The sequence below is a fragment of the Chaetodon trifascialis genome, chromosome 4, assembly GCF_039877785.1.
Source record: "Chaetodon trifascialis isolate fChaTrf1 chromosome 4, fChaTrf1.hap1, whole genome shotgun sequence".
Taxonomy (NCBI): Eukaryota; Metazoa; Chordata; class Actinopteri; order Chaetodontiformes; family Chaetodontidae; genus Chaetodon; species Chaetodon trifascialis.
In genome coordinates, this window is record NC_092059.1 from 29,631,461 (window position 1) to 29,658,992 (window position 27,532).

The following is a 27,532-nucleotide window of genomic DNA, read 5'->3' on the forward strand; positions in this document are numbered from 1 at the left end:
GAAGCATGTCAGTCATCTCAGCTGCAGTGATCTGTGTGAGACAGAATACCTGTAATTAGCAGCGTGTGGGATGACGGTTGTTGTTGTTCCTGCTAGTTTTGAAGAGTGTTAGTCTATGAGAGAAAGCTCAAGCTAAATGCAAATGCAGAGTCTATAGAGAATGCTCACATTTGCTTATGTAGACACTGCAATCATGTCTAAAAAGTTATGTGTCCGATACGTTCATTGTTTTATGCGTTTCATTGTCTCTGTATTGCACTCTGACGATGACAATAACGTTGGATCTAATCTAATCTAATCTAATCTAATCTAATCTAATCTTAATGTACGGCCGCCCTTCGGGTCTGTGGATCATTTCTTACATTGTGAACTTATGAAAGCCGTCGCTGAGTTGATTTTAATGCGACAGTAAGCGATCGTATGATGGAGGAGGGAATATGACACCGCGGGCTTTTAACACACACACACACACACACACACACACACACACACACACACACACACACACACACACACACACACACACACACACACACACATCTGGAGGCGACGCTTCAGTCGGCTCACACCTGTCCCGCCACAGGACGAACGGCAAGGCAGCTCCGCTCACTGACAGCAGTCAGCTCAGCCCCTCAGATCTGCTCTACGGTCGGTGCTGTCACTCTCTGACAGTGTCTCCTGCCATGAGGAGCACCGAAATCAAGACTGCGCCACTATGCCACAGGATATAACCGAGAAACCAGCGCAGAGCTCCGCAGAGAATAGCCAAGTGTGCGTGGATTACTACAGCGCTAGAACGCCAGCAGTTTGCTTTTTACACTCACGTCCATGATCGGAAGAGCGAACAAACTCCACAGAGGTAAGACTATTGATGGCAAATGTGCCGTATTCTAAACTGTCATACACTGACCTGAGTTCAGCTTCAAAGTTTCCGAAGCACGTCAACGCCAATTTAAGAAATAATCTTTTTCAAGGTTTTTAACAGCTTCTTTTAGGACAGACATGCCATTGTATAAGCTGTGACAAAAACACACAAACGAAGCAGGATACTCAATAAATGGTCAGATATCGAGACATAAAAACTGCAGTTAAATTAAGTTCAATTGCAGCTTCTCAAGCCGTAACTAGTGGTGGTCGCTTTCTCGACACCTCCTCATCAGTGATGCAAAATGCATTCAAATCATCATCTTATTTTATTCAAGAAACATCTTGTAGTTTAGACAGTTGGAGATAGCTTAATTGTGAGAGACATTTTGCTTAAGGGTTTAGTGATACAGAGCCTCTCCAGCCATATTTTCCTGGGCAGCTGTGCATAATCAACTGTACATTTATTGCAGAGATGAAAATGACATAGTGTGTAATCACAACAATTAATACAAAATGTCGAATTTTAATATTTTGATCATCATTATACTAAAGTAGGTGTTGCAGTGTGGAATGAGTTTGTTATTAGCAATAACTTCTGCTTAATATGTGAAATGACACGAGAAATCTTAGGCACATCTGGACCTGCTTTATTTCTTCTTTTAGATAACCTCTTTCTGCTATCTTCACCTCTGCATCTTCCAGCATGGACATACCACACAAGAAGGAAAACTGAAAAGAATTTTTTTATTTTACCATTTAATTTCTAGAATGTAAGCATTGTTTGTATCTGATGACTTACATTTTTACATTTTGTAATAGATTATAGATAATAACTCTGCATTGTCTTGAGACAGCAGATTTTGATTAAATGGAAGCTGAGAATCCATATGGAACAACATTACAGATAAAGATTTGTTGGACTGAGCTTCAGTTTAGCAATAACTTGCTTCTCTATCCAAGAGTCTGTTTTAAGTACATCACTGTAATGTGTTAAGGTAATATTTAACAGCTGTATTTATTAACAGAACCAGAATCCATTCGTCAAGAATATTACTGTACAAGTGGGAGGAATTTGACTTCAGATGCTTTCACTTGATAAGCTTTTATTTGGACAGGGTCACATATATTACATAAGTGACAAGCAGACTGGCAGGCCAGTTTTAAAAGTGCCACATGATTTTCTTTAATATCAATACACCATTAAAACTGTATGAATTGATATTTTTTTTAACAATGATGATTCAAAACACTATGTGTATCAGAGAAGGCTTGTAGGGAATAAGCAACCTCTGTAGCTTTAGGAGCTTTTTCATGTCTTCGTAGTTTATTGTTTTGGTTTTATACACCATGAATTTATTGCCATGGTTTAATCTCATTATTCAAGCCCTTTTCTGGCAGCGGGCAGCTGCTTTCAATAATCATGCTATTATAAACCCACTGTACATCACCCATCCAACACCAAACAGCAGCAATGGTAGATGGGGGAATCATTTTCGAGATGTGCGGTGGAGACAGGAATCAGATCAACAGGGTTTGAAAATCAGGTCTTATTTTGGAAAAACACTAAAACTAAAGTAGCCTACTCCTGCTGTAAGACAGCTGCTGATCATCATCACCATGGTCTGAATAGTTTACCATAATACGTTTTCCAGTTCATTTTAAATTTGTGTTTGAAAATAGATTCATTCTGTATCTTTAAGACCATTCGTCAAAGTAGAGTGAAGGTGTGCCATGAACCCATACTGTATACCACTACTACTAAAACCCCCAATTCCAACAATGTGTAAACAATAAATTAAACAGAGTGCAATCATTTGCTAATCCTTTTTGACACATAATCAATTGAAAACAGTACAAGGACAATATATTTAATATTTTACATATTTAATTTGAATATAAATGTACACACACACAACTAAAGACTGGGAAAGTTGTGGAATGTTCCAAAAACACCTGTTTGGAACATTCCACAGGTAAACAGGTTCACTGGTAACAGGTGATAGTGTCATGATTGGGTTTGAAAGAGGCATCCTCAAAAAGCTCAGTCGCTCACAAGCAAGGATGGAGCGAGGTTCACCACTTTGTGAACACATGATTGTAGACAGGATATCAGTACATGTGCTCAGGATCACTTGCAAATGATAACTTGCTACTGATACTAACCCCAAACCCTTCCTCTGTTTTGGGCTTCACCAGCTTCTTGAGAATCTGGCTCTTTACCTTGGTAGTTACTGATGTGTCAAACAGCCAGTAGATAACTATGAGTGTCTGCTATTTGGTGCTGACATGTAGAATACAGAAGGTTTGTGGTATGATGCATTCATTGTAGTCATCCAAGTGTTCCAAAAATGTCAGCCTCCTAGTTATAATTCAGAGGCAGAGATATCAGAAAGTTATGGCAAATATTTTAATCTCCCACTTAGCAAAAAGAACTACAAAAGTGTCAAGATACTTTTTGAAAAATTGCTGCAAAACCACCATTGCTGGCCGTGGCATCTAAAAAAAATCCAAAATTGGGACTGTTTATTTGTATCTATTTTCACTTGTCAAATATCATACCTTTATCACTTGTTTCACAAATAGAGTAAATTTAAGCTTAGTTTCTATTTATCTGGTGTGATTGAAGCTAGCAGTGGGGCTAGCCATCTTGGAATAGTATGTAAACATTTTCCCTTTCTTCCCATGGCACAAATGCAGCATAAAAGGGATTGATACTGATCCGCACAGTAAATGTTGCTAAAATCACGCACTAAGTAAATGGAAGCTAAAAGTGCATGCACATAGCAACAAAAATAGAAATTCATTTTCAATGATTTTGACAATGAAAGCTCTCACATTACTAAACTCTGTGAATAAATTACAAAATAATATACTTAAGCATGCTTAAAGTATATTTGAATATCGCAAAGTATGTTTCCAGTACATTTATATAAATGTGTACTTTTTTTTAAATACATTTAAAGAATACTTTAACAAATATACTGTAAAACTAAAACACTATACGCATAATAGTGTACTTCACATTAATTTATATAGATTAAAAGTATATTAACTTGCTTTGCTTTTATGAGGTAGTCAAATGTACTGTATATTTTTACTGGCTAGTCTGTATCTATCTACTTGTCATTCAGTGTGGCACATACAGATACATAAAAGCATGTACATGTTACGACCCCCTAAAAAGGCTCACCCAAGGAGGTCTAACATAATAAAAATGAGGAGGGTTTTTTTTAGCAGCAGCCAAAAATAAGTTTTTTAGTACAAATAAAAGCAGTCAACCAAAAAAAACAGGGAAAAAAAGGGAAGAAAGGAGCTCCAGACCAACCCACATAGCGCCGTCGGATCCGGGATCCTTCCTCTACCCTACAAACATAACAACTAAACCCTCAAAGGAAATAAAGCCGCGAAAACAGGACTACTGGACCCATCAGAGAAAAACGAACTGAACACAACATATCAACACAACTGAAATCTGCTGCAGCTCCTGCTGCTTCCCAGGAAGGAGAGAGAGTAAGACAGGTCCCGCAGCGCCTTTTAAGACCTGCCCCCAATCAGGAACCCTCAGTCTCCACCTTAAAAGGGGCGGAGCAAAAGAAAAAGGTTAGTCACCTTACAGCCCACCACCAGCTCCAGAGGAGTGCATAACAACATACAAGGCCTACCTCATACATAAACTTATTTCACACTTCTGTCTCAACAGACAATGCTAGGTGTCACATTTTTAAAGCTTGTTTTACTATCTTATCATCTCCAGAATGCTGTATCATGCTGTCAATGACAGGAAAAATAGGAAGTGACCAGTATTTTCCAAGAATCAGACAATAAGAGGTGGCAGATATTAGGACAGGCAGGCATCCATGCATATCTGAGGACATACGTGTACATCCTTAGTTTTAAAATACACTTATGTGTGTATGTATGTATTTTTATGTATACTTCAAAGTGTAATTTACATTACGTTATGAATGCATTTAGCACAGTCAGGTATATGTAATATAACTTAAGATGGACTTTTGTACAACTTAAATACTATTTAAGTGTAATAAGTACAAAATTAGTTGTTCCTACTTTGCACATTTTAAGTACACTATAGTCTGGATGCAAGTATACTTAAGTATGCTCAGTATACTAATATTTAGAATATTTTAGTGTTTGTTTTTTTTAGGGTGGGCATGAATGTGAATGCCCTCAAGCTTGGGGACTGGTCATCTGAGGGAGGACAATAATTATAATAATCCCTGCAATGTAGCTTGTGACCCGTCTACAGAAGAGCAAGTCTGCTGCATTTCCAGGGTTTGTAGCTCTGTGCCTGAACATGGCACGGAGAAGGAAGGCTTTCCAGACAGGCATTATGCCTACCTCCAGCCAGGAATGCATTCCTCCTACTGGGCCTCATACTACAGAGGACACCACTACAGAGGACAACACAAATGATGCTGATGCTAATGTGCTGTCTCATTTTGCTCCTCACTCTATTCTGCAAATACACTTATTACCCGGTGCAGCAAAAATTGTGGGCCTATAACCCCCCATGTCTGATGGAGAGACTGGAGGCTGGAAATGGTCACAGGTGGATGTTTCATTGAATCACAGAATCACACTTAAGGGAACTAGAGTACGCAGACTTTTTTTCATGTTTTCACAAATGGTAACTGCCATTGTGCACGAATCTTCTGTCACAGGTAAATGGGCAGATTTGGCACCCAAACCCAACTGCTCTGCACTTGTGATTCTGGCCTCTGCAATCTGTCTCTCAAGAACAAGACTGCAAGCAAGTCACTGAGCAATGCTACAAGCCTGTCCACTGCAACTTATTACCCCCTGGAGTGGAGAATCTTTTCAGCAGCCTATTCTGTACCACTTATGTTACATTTCCAACATTTCATGGGGCACCAATGGCCAGTCATTGGGTCGGCATCATTTATTGTGTCAATTTCTGAAGGGTAAGGCACCAAGCTGGGACTTGACTCTTGAGTTGAAATCTCTCACTGAGACCCCATATAAGCCTACTTTGGACGCACACATGAAAGCTCTGTCTCCCAAGAAAGCTTTTGGCTCTGCTCTGCTAAATGGGTTGGAGAGCTGTGTGCTCTCTCTGTTAATGATCATTGTTTTTGGTTGAGGGCAGATGGCAGGGTTGTCACTTTGGTCTAACCCTGACTTTTTGCCAAAAGTAGTTAATTCTCAGTCTATGAACCAGGTACTAAAGTGGGTTAGATTCAAACCTTTTCCTCATTGCAGGTACAGTTGCTCACCCTGTGTCCAGTGAGGGCAATTGATGCAAATGTATCTCATATTTAGCCTCTAAGGAAGTCTCATTCTCAGCTTTTTGTCTGCTATGGAAAGGCAAAGTGGGGGTTCCTGCCTCTAAGCAGTGTTTGTCACATTGGTTGGCTGATGTAATTTCCCATTCTTACATGGAACAGGGTTTTTCAGTTTCTGCAGGGATAGGACCCCACTCAACCGGAGGTGTAGCTACTTCATGGGCTGCACTAATAGGAATTCCATTAGGAGACATTTGTACGGCAATATCATGGTCTATATTATGTACATTTGCTAAATTTTTCTTACTTCTGGAACAGAATTCAAAAGATCTGGTTTCTATAAATAAGGTCAACAGACCTTTTTCACAACAGACATTTTGACTTGTCTAAGCAGGGAAACCACAGGTATTTAATCATTTTAATCATTTTGGCTCTGTAGCATAGAAGTGACCCAGTAAGACATGACAGTAAGCATGCACAATACCAGGATCCTGAAAATAGCTTGCCTAAATTAAATGCAACCATTATTATTGCTGTAATGATTAGAATACCCATAGAAACATATCTTTTCCATCAGATGCATGTGAGAAGGACAGCTGAAAAACACTGCTGAAATGCCTCCTATATAGATAGGCAAGCTGTGAGATAAACAGTATTTATGTCTTTGAGAAATATGAGAATTTTAAGTTGACTCTGGTCAAGTTAATCGTACATGCCCTTACTGTAGAAAAGTATTGTGACTTAAAACCATGCCGGTAGTATAGGATCTACTTTTCACTGCCTGTCCTGAGGGTATGTTTTGGGTCCATACTGAAGCTCTGTCTTCATCTTTCCAGTCTCTGTGACGTCTCTATATTGTACTTGTGTTAGATCTCCAGTAGTCTGAAAGATTGTGATCTGTGTAATCAGGATGTTCTGGTTTCATTACAGGTCGGTAAACATTACATTACCTAGATAGCCCTGAATGAAATATCTAATAAATGAAGATTTGGTAATTAGATGGATGAGCATGTACCTTCTTTGGTTTACTGTTGTGTCCCTGGCTATAGAATTGTATTTGTAAAAATTCTCAATATTGTAGATTATACAAACCTGAGTAGGAGACTTCTTAGCTGAACATGAAGATGCCTATCAAAAACTTAGCCTGACTACAGTAAGCTTTGCTGATTTATCTGCACGCCAGCCTTCTGTATTGATCTGTCAGAGCTTGTGTATACTATTTCAGATTCAGTACAATGTGAAAGCTGGTAGTAATGTCTGTGGTCCTGTGGTTGTTGGCTTTTTGCTAAAAAATAAGGAAAGCTTAATATGCAGCATGTTCTTGAAAATATGAGTTTGTTCAGTTTGTACAAACATGAAGTTGTGACAATGATGGCTAAAGGGATTTCTGTAACAGAGCCTACCTTTCTCAGACCACCTGAGATGGTCAGACTCAAGCTTACAGTGTCAGGACAATATATTATCAAACACTAGTAGATTTGAATTTGCTGTTTACAGCCACAATTACTTTTTAAAAAACTAACTTGACTTTTGAGTGAACACTAAGAAAAGAATAAGTTCCTGCCATATGCCTGGTGCTAAAAGCTGTCTGTCTGGTGCTGAGCTCACATCAACATCTGCTCCACTCCAGTCACGCTCACACTGGGAAATCCAAACAGCCCCCACTTCATTTATAAAAGCCTGTGTGATTGGATGTCAGTGTTTACACACAGTGTTAGGGATATTAAACTGACTTTGGAGGCTTTGTTGGTCACAATCACGCTTTCCCCACATTGGTCTTATTACCTGTAGCTGTAATTTTCCAGCAGACATTATTAAACACTGCACCTCTTGAATTTATTGTCATTTACATTTTATTCCCCCCCAAAATATGTGGACATCTTGCAAATCATTCAGTAATCTACTGAGCCACAGAGTGCCCATAGAGGGAAAAAGAAATATGTTGAGGCCACGTTTTATATCCAGTTCTCTAAGTGCTATTCTCTGTGCACAAGATACAATTCGTTACCACCGTTTTGGACATAAGAACAAGGTGCATCTATTGTTTTTCCAAACTACTATTCTGTATCCTCCGTTATGTAATGGGCCACCCTACATTTACCTATTAAACCCTTTTTTCAATAAACCTACTGTGACATTTACGTATCCCAGAAGCATAGTTCGAGCCTTAAATGATCCAACAAGGCCTTTTTTAAAGTACAGTGAAACTTTAAGTGTTTCCTCTTTCCATGATTTTTTATTAATATACATTTATGATCCCTAGGGGATAATTCTGGATGTTTTTGGTGGTCACATTGGCTGGATTTCCATGTAACATTATTGTGAACATTCATAGTCCCCTGGCCATTATTGAGAATCCCTTGACCTGGCACCATTATCAGGTAAAAATATTGTCTTGTACACAAGATATATGTAAATCTAAAAGGCAAATTGCATCGAAATTGAGTACTTGATGCTTTGCAGAGGATTTATTGTTATTCCTCTCAGTTCTTCACATTTCATGTTATAGTGATGCAATCATGCTTCAAGTTTGATTGATATTTGATTTAAATGACCCCAGTCATTGTTCCACTGCTGGCAAAGTGTGGGTGTAATATACTTTAGTAACTGGGGGTCAGGACATATATAAAGTTTCTAAAAGACTGTAGCTTTTCATTAGATATTCACAGAAGCTGTAAGGGATTTTTTTATGTATATTTAATGAATGTGTAAAATGATTTGGATGAACTTTAAAGTCACAGAAAGGTTGTAGCATTAAAGCATTAGAGACAGAATAGACTTAAAGTGTTCCAGAGGATGATGGTTATGTAAGTTCATTCATCGGAATGCAGAATGGAGACTAACATGGTCTCCCCCTGGTGTCATGGACTCAAACTCAAGCATTTTTGTCTGAATGCTCCACATTGTCTTTTTCACTGAGATGTATACAGTGAACAGGTTTGTGAGGGAAAAATCAACACTCATTTACTAAGTGTGTGTGTAACGAATAAGGTCTGGCTTGACTGCTTTTCCTGAATTATTCATTTGTTTTAACTAACTCTAGTTCAGATACTTCAAATGTTCCACAGTGTTGACTAGTCTCACTGTTCCACTGCATGTGTGTGTGTGTACTGCTATCAGAGAGGAATTATACCAAGAGATATAAACATGTACAAACATTCACGTGTGATGCCAGAAAGGTTTAATGTCTCACATGACCTGTTATGTAACATCTTCAACACTCCTGATGTTTCTTTCTGGATAATGGCTGAAGAGAAATTAAAATCCAAGAGGTAGGCTGTGTTTTTATCCTGTCTATGGATGAAGCTTTTTCTGATCCCATCCCTAGTAGCCAATTTCAGCGATTCAGGATATGAATGTAGATTAGTGATACTGATATTTGTTTTCTTCTAATGGCCTCCTGAGGGGATTCTTTTTCACTCTTGATTTGACTGTGTTCATTGTGCTCATTTTTGTATTTTATTTAGTCAGTTCCAAAATATGTCCAACATGTTTTGTCCGCAAGGTTCGGATTGGGTCTGTAAGATACATACAGGTAAACATATAGGTATGTATTTTTGGAGGCCCCTGGCCAAAAATGACCTGGGTTCCTATAATGTCAGTTCTGTAGTGATGCATATTTCCAGAGCTCTGTTCAGCCACTTTGGTCTAGCCATGAAATTTGCTGAGCATCATTCATGTTCCCCAGATGATAAAACTCTCCATGAGGTTATCTTCTTCTTGTGACACAAGATGTGTGAAAGCTCCAGAAGAAATCTAATAATGAGGCCTAGAGTTAAAAACAATTATCAAACTTATTTCATCCTACACTTTCATGTTGTGAACAGTTTAGCCTCAAGAGGCCACTAGGGGGCAATAGATTAATGAAGTTCCACTTCACCTTTGTCATCTCTATCCCAAGTCTGGTCTATTCTGAATTTTAGCAGCTGCTTGTAGTATTACAGTATTCATTTACACACTCATAGTCAGTGTTGCATAATCTGATCCAGATCTCCTCTTGTACCCTACTCTTCTTCCATGTCTGCTTCATTGAAGGAAGCAGACAGAAGCTGAGCTATTTTCTGAAACATCAATTAACATTAATTAAACATCAATTCTATTGCTGCTACTGCTTTCTATTCTATTGCTATTCTGTGTTTTTATACTTATTATAAATATTCTTATATTTTTAAGAATATTATTTTCTCTTAGTTTTATTCTCATCCTTATTTGTCTATATTGTATATATTCTATGTTTATATGCTTAACCTGCTGCAGCAGCAAAAGAATTTCTCAAATTGGCATCAATAAAATAAAGTCTAAGCCTGCTTTGTTGTGGTTATATCCTGTTGGACTTTTACAGGTTTTACAAGGTTCCACTACAGTTCAGATACTTTGCATTTCTTTCTTAACTCTAAGACCTGAATGTAATTTCTTATTATGGGGAGTGAACTTGAAAATCTGTGTTATTTTATTACGCTATAAAATGAGTTATAAGTTATATTAAATATTTTGTCAATGATGTTACATACATTGCTCATTTGTATGAGACCTGTCCATTGCTGTTTAAAAAACTTTGACCAAATGACCAGTTTTCTTCTGTGTGCCACCAGTTCTTTTGTGGATTTTAAAAGAATGTTGCTCTTCTACTACTAATACTAGTGGCACAGTTTCCTTCTCCCCAGGAAGTTGCCTTCTAATAACAGCTGGTGATCAATAACAGCAACACAATCACAAGCTACAGTACAACATATGATGCATCACTTCATTAGTCATTATAATTAGTGGCCACTTGTTGACAAGATCAAATGCATCATTTAACAATCTGGAGATGTGCAATGGATTGTGGAATGTTGACAACCATAAATAATACATTAGTTGTGTCAGAAGGTGTTTTTGAACTGTTGACTCTGTTGGAGGAGGGCCTTGAAATGGGACACAGATTACATTCAATACATTACATTACATTCATACTGTTATTGCTGTCATTTATGTCACTTTGTGCCAGCAGTTAGGTAAAGAAACATGTATTTTTTTTTACTGATTATTACTGTTTTCAGATGTTTATAAATGACATAGTGTCTACCTTGGTGTAATCCAAGTAACCAAGTGATTGGTCTGTGAATGTACTGTAAAAGACGTCATGATCTCACTCAAACATGTGTACTTATTGTAATACTGCCTTGGTTTGGTTGGTCGAATAACAGAATTTGTCACTAATCCACATTATTTTAGATATTTTGACATGAATCTGAGTTCATTTATCACATGTCCTTGGGTAGCACGGTGGCACAAGTGGTAACACTGTCACCTCACAGCTAGAAGGTCCCCGGTTTGAATCCCGCTGCGGGCGCTGGTGGCATGTCCTCCACCATGTCTTCAGTGACTGCTGCTCGAGGAAAAAGGGGCCTTTCTGTGTGGAGTTTGCATGTTCTCCCCGTGTTGACCCGGAGTTTCCACTGTAATAACCCCCACTAAAAACATGCATGAAGATCACCACCTGACCAATGGTGATGAGGAGGGATGGGTCCCCGGGCGCGGGCACCGGCATCGGCTGGCAGCTGGCAGCCCACCGCTCCTGGTCTGCCGCGGAGGATCGACAGACCGAGGATGGGTCAAATGTGGAAAAAATAATTTAATAATTATTTATGCATGTAGTGTGTGCAACTATGTGTGATAAATAAAGTACAGTTCTTCTTCTTCTTCACATGTGGGTTGTTGCGCGTCCTTGAGGACTCACTGTGATTCTGCATCTGATATAATAATCAGTTAATAACTGAAATATTATTAATATAATAATACGAAAACCAAACATCACAGGTTAATACAATACGGCCAGCTAAAGCAGGGCACAGTACATACTCTGCAGTGATGTACTATAATCTAGTTTATCGGCACCAATAAGATATGAATAGGTCAAACAGCAAAACAGCCTATAAACACACAAATGTATATGCAATAAATCAAAAGCAGACAACACCAGGCTGCCCGCAAGGCATCGAGTCCTCATCAATGGTTTAAATTACCATAGATGAGCACAATCATTTCTCTGTACAAATACATCAATGCAAGGGTCACGTATCCATAAACCAACCTATAACAACACATGCATGCATGCCATGAGAATTATAAATACCAACAAATAGGCAAGGCCACCTAGGGATCCAATCCTCATCAACACTCATCACATTCAACACAGTGCCAACAAAGAATAATACAATTAGGAATAGCCTTACCTTAAAACAGAAGTGACCACAGCAAAGCAACACTTGCAACTTCCAGTCGCAGAACTCCTCAATCGCCTCTCTTGCTGGTTCGCCAAGTGTTTTAGCAAGCCTGTACCTCTTTCTCTCCATACAGCATGAATGCATTGCATCCCTGTGGCCAGAAGTGGTTATCCAGGTGTTTCAGCATTTGCAGAAGGTCAAAAGAAGTTACTGTTTCTTCCGTTAACTCGGAATTGGTTCTTGGTTTCTTCCGTAAACTCGGTGTTGGTAGATTTTGTTGTGCAACTTGTTCTGTGCATGGCTGCTTTCATCCCCATTAATCCACTCTTCTGATAAGTGCGGGTCAATTACCTTGCATAATGTGCATCCTAATTGTCCACCTTTAACAAACAGCCATATATTACGGTTCTTCCATTCTCTCCACTGCTGGCTGGTCCAGTGAGGTGGGAGAGAGGGGCAGGTGGGGTCAGCATCATGACCGGCCTCTTCCTTCATGGAGCCTTTAGCCCCATCTCCAGTACCTTCTGTTGGCTTGTCCTGCATTGTCACCCCAGGCATTGTGCTGACAGCAGTCCCAGCAGCAGGTGTAGCATCAGTGCTGGTCAAGCTAGCATTTGCGGTCTCCAGCTCTGGCTGTTCTTTACAGTCGATTAGCTTTTTTAGTAAATCCAAAATTTGTGAGTAAACTTCCTTGTTTTTTTTGTCCCTTGACATGGTGAATATAAAACAGAGATATATTGCCAACTTTGCAGGCAGACTGAATGGGACCGTTGTTTTTCCTTCTGATATTTCACCTGTACCTGTTAACATGACTGAAATTTGATATTGTGCCACTACGCTTCAATGGTGATCGCAAGAATATGCACAACAGTATCTTTATTAGAGTTAATCATCCTCATGCATGAATCATACATCAATAATAGCCTAATAAAACGCATGATTAATGACAATGACAACACAGAAATATAGCAAGGCAAAAAATAGCATATTGCTATTTTTTCTTTAAAATAGTTTGACAGTTTTATAATATTTTAGAGACCCCCCAAAATTTCTCAAATCATGTTTTCGGGGGAGCTCATGTCTCATTAAGCTAAGGGAGCCAAGCTCCCCCTGACTCCTCCATAGTTCACCTCAAAGCAATCTGAAGTAAAATGGTTAGCACACACCAGAATTTTCCAGTCCTTCTGGGGAGATGGCTTGCCCTTTTCCATCAACATTAAAGTTAATTCTCTGCATTTATCCTCAGAAGGTGATAGTAGATGAAGATTGGTGTTGACAAATTTACTTAAGTTACTAGCTTTGGCAGTGCTGTAACATAGCATAATGCTATGTTGACATTTATTTGTTTAGTATTACAGGAGTACATTGTGTACTGTCACAGAGAATGCATTGCCGACACAAAACAGCTCCAGATTATCTCACCTTTCAAACTGATGTGCCATGCCAACTGTTACTTTACAGAGGACTTTGCAACTAGTCAGAGTTAGGTATAAAATTTAAGTTGCAACTTGTGTCTACTATTCAGCTGGTTAAATGATAGTAGCACATGAACCCATCCTAGATTAGAATTACATTCAAACTAGGCAACATTTGAACTTGCGCATATCTGGTGGAACCCAGTGCAGTACTGAATACTAAAAACACTGAACATCTAAAAATGAGTATTCCAGTTACTTTACTCATTATGCATCACAGCTTTCAAACAAAACAAGGATGAAATTATTACAAGCTCCACAGGCTCATTTACTGATCACGCATCAACAGATAAATGAAAAACCAATAAATCCAAAACTTGAGAAATTACAAATCACACAGGCTCTGTCCTTGCTGACTGACTGCTGACACTACAGTGTATTTACCACAACAGTTTCAGTGTCTAGACAAAAAACTACAGTACATTAAATGATTTCTTTGCTTCTCATACATACGCACAGCCAGTCACAGAGACATGTAGCCAGTGGTGTGGCCTGGTTGTGAGGCAGCGTCATGTAAAACAGAAAACATAACCACTGACCTCCACTGATCAAGTACACTACAAGGGGGCGTGGCTATTGATAACAGGGAGCCTTTGGCAAGCATCACTGCAGATGATAAAAACAGAATCAATAAAGTGATCAGAAAGGACTCAGTGATTGTCCTTACTCTAGACTCAGGGAACTGTAGAAAAGAGAAGGGCCAAACTGAATCCATTATACAGTGTTTTTAATGGACTCAGAGGCTCATTCAGTAACCGTCAAGTGATGCCTGGGGTGGGGGCGGGGGGTGGGGGGGGTGTCACTGTACACGCCATGCTTATATGAAATTCTCTCCTCCTGGCAAGTCCTTCCTCCAAGGCATACCAGGAGTGGTGGGCTGTTAGCCGACAGCAGCGCCCGGGGACCCAGTTCCTTTTGTCACCATTGGTCAGGTGGTGGTTTTCTTGCATGTTTTTAGTGGGGTTTTTTTAAGGAGGAAACCCCAGGTGAACATGCACACTCCACACAGAAAGGCCCCTTTCCTCAAGCAGCAGACACCAAAGGCATGGTGGAGGACATGCCCCTGGCGCCCACAGCTGGAATCGAACCCGGGACCCTCTAGCTGTGAGACGACAGTGTTACCACTGTTCCACTATGCCACAAAAAGGAAGTAGGGGTACAATCTAAAGAGTACAGTAACTGCAATAAACTGCTTTGTTACCCTGGGAGAAAGTACCAGACTGCCATAAAAAATTGCCCAGTTTTGTTAATTGCTGAGTTGGGGAAGCTATAGAAACTTTATGAAATCCTGTCTTAATGAAATTGTTAATCATTTGTTCCCTTTCTTGAATTCAGGAAAGTAAGTTTGTTCTGGCATGTTCCAGTAATGGCGTGTAAGCTTACTGTGTTTATCTGTGAAACACTGCCTATGACAAATTCTTTATTATTTGTCCCTTCTTATATAATTGGCACATAGGTGAATCCCAACTTCTATTCTTTGGCAGCATGAGCAGAATACTTGAGTTTGAAGGTGCCATATTGTCAGACTTTTTTTTAAAACCACTATATCAAACAAAAGCAGCATAATGATTGATTGGACAATTGTTGCAGCAGCTGCACCTATCCATTGACAAGCCTGCCATCCAGCATCAGAGAGATAATAGTATAATAACATAATATCCTGTGGATAGACCGTGTCACGCCAATACTGATTGGCGTGACATGGTCTATCCACAGGACTGTAAACTAACTTTAGTCTGCCTGACTGTGCTTGTATTACAATGCAGTTCATGTCCATTACTGTGTGCATGAATGTCAGAGGCAGCAGGAATTGATTAAATCTGTAGTATTAGGTAGCCTGTGTCTTAGCATAATATTAACAAAATATTTTTGTAAAGCTCTCTCATGGGACATTTCATTTGGAGGCCTTCTGGTGGCCACAAGGAGACTGAGACCAAGGCAAGAACTGAGATCAAAGAAACAACACAGTATCAATTAAATCTCAAACAACATAACAAAACATTTTGCAGTGTAACACATTATCATTGCTTACACCTGTAAATGACAGAACAGAATGGTGTAGATGACTGACCGACAGCGGAGCGGTCTCTCCAGTCTGCTACAAAGTACAGCAGCAAAGTTGTGACGAGAAAGTTTTAATTATAGCATTTACTTTCATTATTTATGATAAAACATTCTGTCTAAACTTTAATACTTGTCCATATAGATATTAGGCAGTATTTATACAAAATGCTTGTGTGACATGCTGTCAAAGGAAAGCGCATCATCCTGTCTGAGTGAACTGAATTAGTACCCAGGTCAATGTGGTAAACAGAGCATGAATCATCAGTGAAATTCTTTTGATTCGGGAAGATTTAACAAAAGAAAATGTTCTTTGTCATTGCCTTGAAGGAAAGCAAGCTTAGCAAGCTTAGAAAGCAAGTAATATTATTTTCTCTTTTTTTTTCAGATGGAAAAACCTGGTGGAGGCAGGAGGCGTCAAATACCTTGCATCGCTTGAAGAACTGGAAGGTGAGTATAAGTTTGTGCATGTAAAAGAATCAGAAGGAGGTTTTCACCATTAGTCAGTTTCCACTACATTGCCCATTTGATCTGGCCCTTAGGTTCCTGCTAGAAACTGCCGAGAAACTAATTTCATAAGTGATGTTAAAATATTAATCTTACCTCCACAGTGAGAAGGTGTCATGTGTCAATTAAGTAATTAAAGAGGTGCAGGTGATGGCTGCAGGTATCCCAGAAGCCCGTTGAGACAGGGCTTCTGAAGGTTCAAAGTCAGTCACAAGGAATCCGGACACAATTTCCATGTCAAAGAGCTGATGGAACAGGAGAGATCATCTTACCTAAGGCAGCTTTTAGTTTCCACAATGTATGTAACACTATATCACTAAATTAAATGCATATACTAAAACAAAGTCCAACTTGCCACTCTAGAGAAAGTTGGTGAAAGCAAGTCAAAGTTTTCAGCTATCTAAATAAATATCTCCCAATCTACAATACAAAAATCCACCGTGCATATGTTTCATTTGGAAGGAAATGCATTCAACATATTTGTGATAAATGACACATGTAGAATCACTAAAATTATTTGTTTTAGGGAGATTAATTACAGGCAGCATGGTGGTGCACCAGGTAGTGCGCGTGCCTCACAGCAAGAAGGTTGCTGGTTCAATCCCCGGGTGGGGCCTTTCTGTGCGGAGCTGGCATGTTCTTCCCATGCATGCGTGGGTTCTCTCCGGGCACTCCTACAGACCAAAAACATGCTCATTAGGTGAATTGGTGTCTCTAAAATTGCCCCTAGGTGTGAGTGTGAATGTTTGTTTGTCTTGTGTGTTGCCCTGCGATCGACTGGCGACCGGTCCAGGGTGTACCCTGCCTCTCGCCCGTTGACAGCTGGGATAGGCTCCAGCCCCCCCGCAACCCCCGAAAGGGATAGGCGGTATAGAAAATGGATAAAGTTTAATTTCCGTTGAGCCTTATGGTAGTACCAGCTACAAACAACCACAACATACACTCAACTGTGCCATTAGGCCAGCTAGGTCAGGTTCTCTTCTTATGTCAACAGTCATGCAAAGAACTCAATGGTGGTTTCAGTAGATCAATTAATAGATGCAGACAGAAACTCAACCAAAATGCTTCAAGGATGAGGGTGATCATAAAAACTTGCTCCGCGCACTTATCTCTATTGGCCTCTGCTGTCTGGTAGGCTCACATTATGTAAGACCCGTTGACATGAGACTGAGAGACAATCAGATATAACAAATGAAAGTCTGTGGCTTTGAGAGAATCAGTAAAAATGTTAACAGAACTTCATTTGTAGAACAACTCCACAAGGTACCTTCAATCACTCATGTAACCTTCACTGAATACCACCAGTAGGTTGAACATTTTGAGTTCAGTTATTTGCTTCAAAGTGAAATTATCCACATAATGCCATATAGGCGTTACTGGACATGATTCAAATGCAATAAGGCACCACCAGTCTATTGCATTTACATGTACATTTCACCACCCTCTAAAGTGGACAAAATGAAAAATGGTTTCTAAGAACTTAAAATGAATAATGAAGAAATTAAAATGAAAAGGCACTAGAATATGCAATCAGGGGAAACACCAACCCAGTCATATACATCACACTCTGAAGTGGACAAAATGAAAATGTAATCTGCCAGTCTGTAACATGGGACTTCAGTCGAAGTGGCTTTCTCTTTGGTGTGTTCCTCTCAGCAAAGTTGGCTCATTTAGTTCATACCAGTTTGATGGCATATCCCAGGTGGCCTCAAGAGACTTTAATTGCATCTATTGATATTCACTACAAACAAATATGCACGAAGATGGTTGTAGTCTGTAGTAGTAGTAGTCAGAGCAGTGTGACTTCCAGCTTTTATGGTTGTCAATATGATAAGGGTCTGCCAGCTTGAACTGAGTGCAGAGTCCACTAGTGGAACCTCACAGGTAATAGCTCTCTCCACTGTGCTCCTTGAAAATGAAATATCTAATGCTATTTTCTTTTTTAAGTTGTTAGAAAATTCCATCAAGCTGTTATCAACTATGGTGAAGGCATGAGCACTTTCGCCATAGTAAAATGGCAACCATCCAAAACCAGAAGCAGTGACCTCCATAGGGCATTCTAACACCTCTGTTCGTCGATAAAAGTGAAGGAGTAACTCTATGTGTGTTAACATGTAAAAAGTCCTGTCAGCAAGTTTAGCACCAGCACTATTTTGGCCACATCCAGAATTGCACAAAATTGCCTCATGTAAACAGAGGATATAACATCCCACGAATTGACATCAAACACAGAAGATAACAGTGCAGACTCTGTTGTCACAGTTTCCCCCGTTTACACGTCAATACTGCAAATGAAGTTTCTGAATCTCTTCAACCTGGATGGAGTTTTCCAAAAGGATGAAAGGCCAAAAGTCATGGAAAAAGCTAGGCCTTGACGAAACCCTCTGCATGTGTGGATTGAGCATTTGTTACAGAGTATTTCTACACTGTGGTATTGCTGCTTTTATTTAAGTAAATGACCTGTACATTTTCCTCCTGTGTCTATGTGGACTCCTTTCTTCAGACATCTAGGTTGTAAACTGTCAAAAGTATTAAAAAATGCTATCCAATTAATATTTTAAAGTCCCAAGGTTGACACGTTAAAATTACGACATCACAAGGTATATATCCTAGACAGAAACAACAGGTGATTTTAAAGAGGGATCAAGGAGGCAATCTATGTCAAAGTGGAGCAGCCCTCTCTGAACAGAGGGGGTTTGACATACGACCTGTCCTCAACTTACAATGCTGGGGGGGGGGGGGGGGGGGGGGGGGTGGCGCACTGCCATGACTGAGGGAATGTAGGGAATACCATCCCCTTCAGCAAGCACATGTGTCAGTAGTTGTGACTTTTAAGTGCTGATCATGTGACTTTTGGGAGCATATTATGCTGAGTCACTTAATGTCACTCTACAGTGGAGAAGGGTGTATCAACAATGGTGGTGGTGGTGGTGGTGGTCGTCTTCCGCTTATCCGGGTCCAGGTTGCAAGGGCAGCAACCTCAGCAAGGAAGCCCAGACAGCCCTCTGCCCAGCCTCTTCCACCAGCTCCTGCTGAGGGATCCTGAAGCATTCCCAGGCCAGCCAAGAGACATAATCCCTCCGGCATGTCCTGGGTCGGCCCATGGTTTCCTTACAAACAGAAATGCCTGGGACACCTCTGTGGGGAGACATTCAGGAGGCATCCTCACCACCTCAACTGGTTCCTCTCGACGTAGAGGAGCAGCAGCTCTACTCTGAGCTCCTCCTGGATGTCTGAGCTCCTCACCCTATCTCTAAGGCTGAGCCCAGCCACCCTGCGGAGGAAACTCATTTCGGCCGCCTGTATTCACAAATTCATTCTTTCGGTCATTACCAAAAGTTCATGACCATAGGTGAGGGTCAGAACATGGATCAAATGGTACACTGAGAGCTTCACCTTCGCTCCCTCTTCATCGCGGACCACTTGAGCACCTGCATCACTGCAGCCACCCCCCCAATACACCTGTCACCCTCCCATTCCTTCCTACCCTCCCTCGTGAACAAGGCCCCAAGATACCGGCTGAGGGCCATGGCTGATTCTCATCCCAGCCGTTTCACACTCGGCTGTGAACTGCCCCAGCAAGAGCTGGAGGTCGTGGTTCAATGACACCAAGGGGAACACATCATCCGTAAAAAGCAGAGATGAGATCCTCAGGTCATCAAACCCTACACCTTCCACCACTCGGTTGCACCTAGAAATTGCACCTAGAAACCTAGAACCAGTGACAAAGAGCAGCCTTGGTGGAGCCCAACTCTTACCGCAAACAGGTCCAACTTACTACTGACTACATGGACCAGACTCACACTCCATCAGTATAGGGGGCCTTCCAGTACCAATACTGTTAGAGCATCCCCCACAGGATACCCCTGGAAACATGGTCATAGGCCTTCTCCAAATCCACAAAAACACAATGGGACTGATTTGACAAACTCCCACAATCCCTCCAGCCTCCTAGCAAGGGTAGAGAGCTGGTCCAGGGTTCCACGGTTGAAAACCACATTACTTCTCAATCTGCGGTTCAACTATCGAACAGACTCTCCTCTGTCCTTAGTGGTTGCTCTTTTAATTGTCCAGTGTTTTTGCAAAACCTGTTTAACACAAAGGGTTGTTAACCACTATTGGAAGACACCATGCATGGTAGCCATACTTCTGGGTAGCACATAAGTACCACAGAATCAGGTTTTCTGCATCAAATGATTAGTGTTTTTACACTCCCTCCATTTAGCTGTTCCTGTGGAAAACATTTTACCCTGAGCGCATGTATCTTTGTGATTGCAAGCTCTCTCTTACTTGATGATATGTTTCACGATGAAGTGTAAGTGAATCTTCCAGTCTCCCTTACCAACCAACCAGCCATCATGCTGACCAAACGACACTATGTGTTCCTTGATATTGTCAGGTGATGCTGTGGGTGGTGGCATCATTGCTCACACTGGTGGAAGATGTGTTGTCTGAGGAGGACAACAAAGAGTCTCAGTCAGACCTCCAGAGTGTTTTTCATCAATCCTCCTGGTCCCCTGCAGAGGATCTGGAACAGGAGGGCAGCATTCATATACCCTGGACTGAGGTTTCTGGTAAGTATTTAATTTTATTATTTCATTAGCAAGGGATCAGCATTTATTATTATTGGTGGTGGTTTACTTTATTTTACGGTCAAACAATCTACTGTGATGATTAGTAATTTCTGGTAGTGCAGTCTGGACTGTCTGCACAATTTCTGCAAAGACTGGCTATGAATGGGGAATAACCAGTCAGTGCTCGGGCAAACCTTACACACCAATAATAAAATGATATGAAAGAGGAACAGATTTATTTTCAGAAATTAGTCATTTATTAGAGACCGTCCTATCAGTGTCATTTTGATTTTCTGTTGGTTCTCTGGCTCTTGAGGTTAGATGCCTCGTCAGTACAGGCTATACAAACTACTTTATAAACCAACAAGGTTAAATATTCATATATTTAAGTTATTATTAGAATGAATAACCTAAATATCATCTTTCATTTGGGGACAAAAAGCTGGTCCGCACAAGGTAAACCATGAAATTTTCTGATTTAGCTAAGACTTGGATTTTGGTCAAGGTTAGGCAAACCTCTAGCATTTCATAGATGGATCAGAGAGTCATGGATTGATTGGTCATGTAGTTGTAATAATTCTTCCAAACGAAATGGCAAGGTTACCTTTGTAGCTTTGGTATGGTTAGGTCAACTGTTTGGTTGAGGATGGGGAAAGGTCATGGTTTGGGTTAAAATACCTGCTTTGCTATGGATATTAAATCTTTGTGGTCAAAGGTCAAAAGAAACCAGTATTGACTGTTTTAGGTAACAGGAAACTAACAGTGGTCTCTAATGTCAAAGTCAAGTTTCATAGACCTATTCATCCACCCACAACTCCTGCCAGGAAGTTTTGTGGGTCTAAAACAATGTTATGTTAGTTCTGCCTTTGCACACACACAAGAGCCATTCTAATCACAACTGCCAAAGTTTACCATATGTTGTTTTAAAGGATTTGAAGACATGACTAATGTGGTCTACCTGACCTAACAAATAATCCTCTCCAATGGTACTTCAAAATGTGACATGTCATTAGAATTTCACATAAACTACCCCTTACAAAAATAGCTGTCTGAATGTAGAAATGTTTGACATTTAGTATTTTGGGAAACTTTAGAAGACATGCCCAGAGGGAATGCATAAAATATTTTCTTCCACTTCTGTGTAGGGACCATGTTAAATTGGCTGCTTGCAGGCATTCACTGCTAGGCTCTTATAAGCTGGGGAAGGGCACTCTTCATTGTCATCCTTCATTGAATAATTACTCAGCTTTTGTGCAGCTGAGATGCTGAAAACATACCCTCATAAATCTGAAGTGGGAGCCATGAAATAGCAGCATGTCACTCCTACATGACTGATGTAGCCTTTGGAAATTTGCCTGGTAGTTTTCAACACTGAGTATGGCCTTGGTCAACTGAACAAGGGCCCCACTGTACAACAGCCTAAAAATAATCACTCCAATGTGCAGGTTTCTGACATGCATCATAGTCCAGTTCATCACAGCTAGAAGAGAAATGAGATGAATGAATGTGGATTGTACAACTGTTAATTATGCCAGTTAGTTTGGTAAGTGGCCAAATTTCAGACTTTAGTCTCTTACACGATAAATAATACTTGTCTAATAATACTAACAAACAGAATTTAAAAAAAAAAATCTGAAATAAAAGAATAGTCGAACTAAGCCACCCCCTGACACACCACACCATGGACTGAATTATTATTGAGTCGGTTTAATTAATAATCTTTGTTTTTATTATTTGATGAAAAACAGAAATCTATATCTGCTTGCAGGCTGAGTAGAGTTTCAAATGTACAGGCTCAGTACAGTACAGCTCAGTGTTTAATTTTAATTGTGACTCTTGTATGATACAGACAAGGAAGAGTGAAATTTTGTCCATCACTGGAAGTTGCTCATCATTAGGATCATTTTAGTATTGTGGATGTTGTGACTCTACAGTGGCTTAGATTGGGGGAAGCTCTATTTAATAAAAGTCTGTAAAAGTGGTAGAATATCTGTCAGTCATATTGTAGACATAATGTGTTTTTTAATAGTTACCATTATTGAGAAGGATATCTTTGTATAATCCAGTAGTTCATTGGACATGCCTCCAACCCTATGCATACTGTAAGAACAGAGAATCCAAGAAGAGCTACTGTCCAGTTACTGCAGTGATTGAAGCAGTTACTGATGCTGTCAGGCAAACCTAAGTTCTGCTTTTCTTCCTTTTGAAGCTGTATTTAGGAAAATTGTGGAAAATGACTGACACTGACAAACATCACACACAACAATAATTATCTTTAGTACATTTACACACAAATACCTGAACATTGCCCAATTCAACTAAAACAAGAGAGAGCTGTATAATCCTGTGTAATATTGCAAACCCATGTGGCATCCTTTAACATGGCTCAATATGTTCCTGAGCAGAGTTGGACTGAAAGGGTCCTGTGCTCTTCACCTAGGAAATCAGTCAAACACATGGGCGAGGTCTGCCTAGTAGTAAATCAGAAATCTAAATTTGAAATGTTCCTGGCAACTGAGAAAGCATCTTCAATGACCCAGTATAGTGACAGTACTTTTTGCATCACTCAGCTGATAACCAAAGGAATTTCACTCCCAGTTTCAATGCTCATCATCTCATCATCTTTCTGAATCACCTTACTCAGTGACTGGTTGACAGGTCTGTGTCAGTGAATGTGAAATACAGGGTTCAGGGCATTTAATCATTCAATCATTTGTCCAGACAAAGTCCAAATTGACAAAGTCCAGTTGCGAATGATTAAGTGCCCTGAAGCTTACAATGACCTGGATGAATGAGAATATTCACAGGCAATGTGAAATACAAGATTCATCAACACCTGGACTGATGAATGGGATTAGATCAAATAAAATTACACTGAATGTAAAATTTAACTTAAACTAAAAATGGATTAAAATTGCATTGTTATCAAATTAAATGTATTAATTACAATACATCCTCCTTGAGTTTAACTAACCGTAGTTGTCATGCCAAAAATATCGACATACACCAGGAATTTGAGAATTGAGGTCAACGCTACAAGAGCATTTTAACATCTGTCAGTTCCTTGTTTTCTGAGCCCGGTCTTGTTGCCTTAAATCTAAACATCAACACACTGCCCCCTTCAGGTAGACTTGAGTCAGCTGTTGGTTCCACTAGATGCTGTCATAGATAGTCACAGCCACAACAAAGAGTATAGTGAGCAGCAATTAGCAGTTACTCTGGGGATATGCTGCCCCCTACTTGTTTGGAGTGATCCTCACTGTTTAACAACTTGTTTCAACAGGAATTGCATCTCATTAAGAAAGTAATGATAATGCTCTTAAATTCACATGAAAACTTAATTTGGGAAGCAAAAATGAGATCTGTGTCTGCAACATGTCTTTTCTGATACTGCCACAGAAGTCAGACAGTTTCAAATACTACACATGATAAGATAAGATAAGATAAGATAAGATAAGATAAGATAAGATAAGATAAGATAAGATAAGATAAGACTTCATTGATCCCACATCAGGGAAATGTAGTAGTTACAGCCATCAAGTGTTATAGGATAGTGTATAGGATACAGAATAGAAAAACATAAATAGAAGAATAGCTGTAATCTTGATGTTGAATTAAATAATTGACTACCCAGCTGTTACATCTGTTTTTTCTTTTTCTTGAAGAGTGGCTACTGATGCAGAAAGACAAAATCCAGCACAGCAGATGGCGGCGTTCCCCTCATGACCCAACTCTGGTCAGAATGTCAAGGAGGAACCACAAGAAGAAGAAGACCAATCACGACTGCCACTTGCAGAGGAAGGAGATGCGGGTGAGGGATCTTGGTCTCGGGTATGACTCGGATGAGATAATCCTCTTTAAGTACTGTGCTGGCACGTGCCACAGCTCCCGAAAGAATTATGACCTGGCCCTCAAGGCCCTGGTGGACAATGGAAGCATCTCTGACAAGAGGGTCAGTAGTCACCCCTGCTGTCGTCCCACCCGCTACGAGACTGTGTCCTTCATGAACACCCAGACTACATGGCAGACAATTAAGTGGCTCTCAGCAGCCAATTGCAGCTGTGTGGAATGACTGCGCAGATGCGTGGCTATCTGCAGTTCACAAACTCTGAAAAACTCTTGTGTGAAAAAGCAGAATGCCACAAGGCCTTTTCTCAATTGTGCGTGACTTAACCCTGGTTCAGTGCAGTGGCCAAGATCTTCCCTCTGCTAATTGCTGGGCAGTTGTTAATGGCGGTTGAGACAGATTCAGGTAGAGCCTGATGGCATCTGGATGTCTGCCACTGGCCTGGGGCAGTGGAAGGTTTGTTTAAATGCCACCAGTAATAAACACAGAGGAAGAAATCAGTACTGTTCCAGCCCGTAGTGGATTATATTTGTGTCCTTCATTCAGCCTATTGGCTTTCGGGTAAAACTCCCTCTGGCAGCCATGTTGGTGGTCTTCAGCTCTTTGGGAGACAAAGCTCTGATAACATTTCAAAGTATGCAGCTTGGCTATTTCACCAGAATTTAGTATGTTTTGTTGGTAACTTATGTGTTATTATTAAGTTGAAGCTAGCCAGAGAAGAGACACACTGCATGCAGATATTTGTTGTTGAAACTTAAAGACTTGAAACATTGCTATTCATTATCTTGTAAACTTTCAGGGATGTCAAAGATAATACAACTTTAGGCATAAAAGCCAGAACTCACTGGTACAAATCTGCTAATTTGTACACATAAATTCAAGTTTCAAAATGTTTACTCTTTATACATGCTGAATTTCATTGAAAACTTGTATCATATTGACCAGCAGGCTTGGCACACAGCATATTATGACAAAGCTAAAGTCATTTTTATTTGAACTCTTGCTGGGGGCTGAAAAAAAAAATAATAAAAAACTTAACGGATATTTGGATGCAATGCAACAATGCAATGACAACAATCCAATGACAGCACAACATGAAACATAATGGCAACTGTCAAACTTTAAAAAAGGGGGGGGGGGGGTTAAATTTCACGTAATGGCAACTGTAGAAAGGTACCACTACATGAAATGTATAATTTCAATTTAAAGTTGAAGGTGTTTGATGGTTTTACATATGGTTTGAATTGTGATTCATGAGCTTCAAATGTCTGCGTGTACACATATTAGACATTCTTATCTGTTAGCCTACTGATAACTTAGCAGGCAAACAAAGCCAAAAACTCAATCATTTGTTCATGTCACAGTAATCATTGTATCTGAAAAAACAAGTCTACCTAATCACTTTGAGTTTGAATGTCTTACTGTCTTACTGCGTACCCACACCACAGCACTGTTTAAATACTGATCTTTTTCTCTTGCTTGGTATTTTACAGCCTATATATACTTCCGTTCCACTATTTGCCAAAAGCCAGTTGTCCAGTGAACCTCCGTGATGGAGCCAAATGTGATTTCTGGATATTTCGGAATCAATTTCAAAGCCTCTGCTCACACAGCCTCAGTTCAACTAAAAACTCAGTTTAACCAATTTATAGACCAAATACTATGATGTGAAGACATGTTATTAAGAACTCAGAAGTTTTTTTGTGTTGTCTTTTGTTTTGTTGTGGAAATACAGCAGTCTTCATAAGACCAATATTTGCATTCACCATGTGATGTAACTCTACTTTTCCTTCCAGGGCAGCTCAATAACTTACTATCTGGTCAAGGAAAATTTAGAATGAAAGCAACTGTAGTCATCTTTCAAAGTCCTAAAAAGTCTATCTCACACACACACACACACACACACACACACACACACACACACACACACACACACACACACACACACACTTGGATTTAAGAAATACTAAAGAAGCAGCTGAAACCATGACATTCTGTCCTCTAGCCAACCTATGCTAATTGTAAATGCAACAGTAGCTCTGAAGTGCTTGTTTCAGCACAGCTTGTTTACATTTCTGTCAACAGTCTATTGTATGATGCCACTACAAATATAATCCTGAGCCAACCATCACTCTGAGTGACAGCTTTTCAACACATGGTCTATTTTTACGTCAGGCGTGACATGAACCAACCTCTAGTTTAAACAAAACAAGTCATTTTTAGTGCTTGTGTATCACTGTTACATGTACAACAGATAAGTGGCCGAAACAGTTTGAAAAGAAGCCATTTAGACTCTGACATTAATCACCAGTAATGTAACATCACACAATGTGGAATGCAACATAATTTGATAATTGGTGCAGTTAAGATAATAGGCTATAAACCTGATATTGTTTTAAACTGGAACAAAAAGACTACTATACCAGTGATTGCTAGAAAGAACATTGATTTTGGACCATACAGCTAAACCCCAGATTACTGTCACTGACAACACAAGTTAAGAGATTTGTTGTTTACAATATGTCAACATGGTAACACAGTATGGTTAAGGTTAGGGAGAGACCATGGTTATGACAAGTAAACTATGCTCAAAGGTCCATTTTGTAGGATTTAGTTGCATCTTGCGGTGAGGTTGCAGACTGCAACCAACTGAATACCCCTCATGTCACCCTCTTTACGGTGGCATGAAAAAAAGGACCTCTGTAGAGTCAGTGTGTGGTTTGTCCATTTT

The 27,532-nt window shown here is 39.9% G+C and overlaps 1 protein-coding gene across 1 annotated transcript; it reads left to right on the forward strand.

Moving 5' to 3' along the window:
• Window positions 1-506: 506 nt before the first annotated feature.
• Window positions 507-25,814, forward strand: LOC139329718 (neurturin). Its single transcript, XM_070960081.1, has 4 exons — window positions 507-859; window positions 16,262-16,323; window positions 20,780-20,954; window positions 24,620-25,814. Exons 1-4 carry the CDS (start codon window positions 829-831, stop codon window positions 25,024-25,026), a joined length of 675 nt encoding a protein of 224 aa, XP_070816182.1. The 5' UTR covers window positions 507-828; the 3' UTR covers window positions 25,027-25,814.
• Window positions 25,815-27,532: the final 1,718 nt, after the last annotated feature.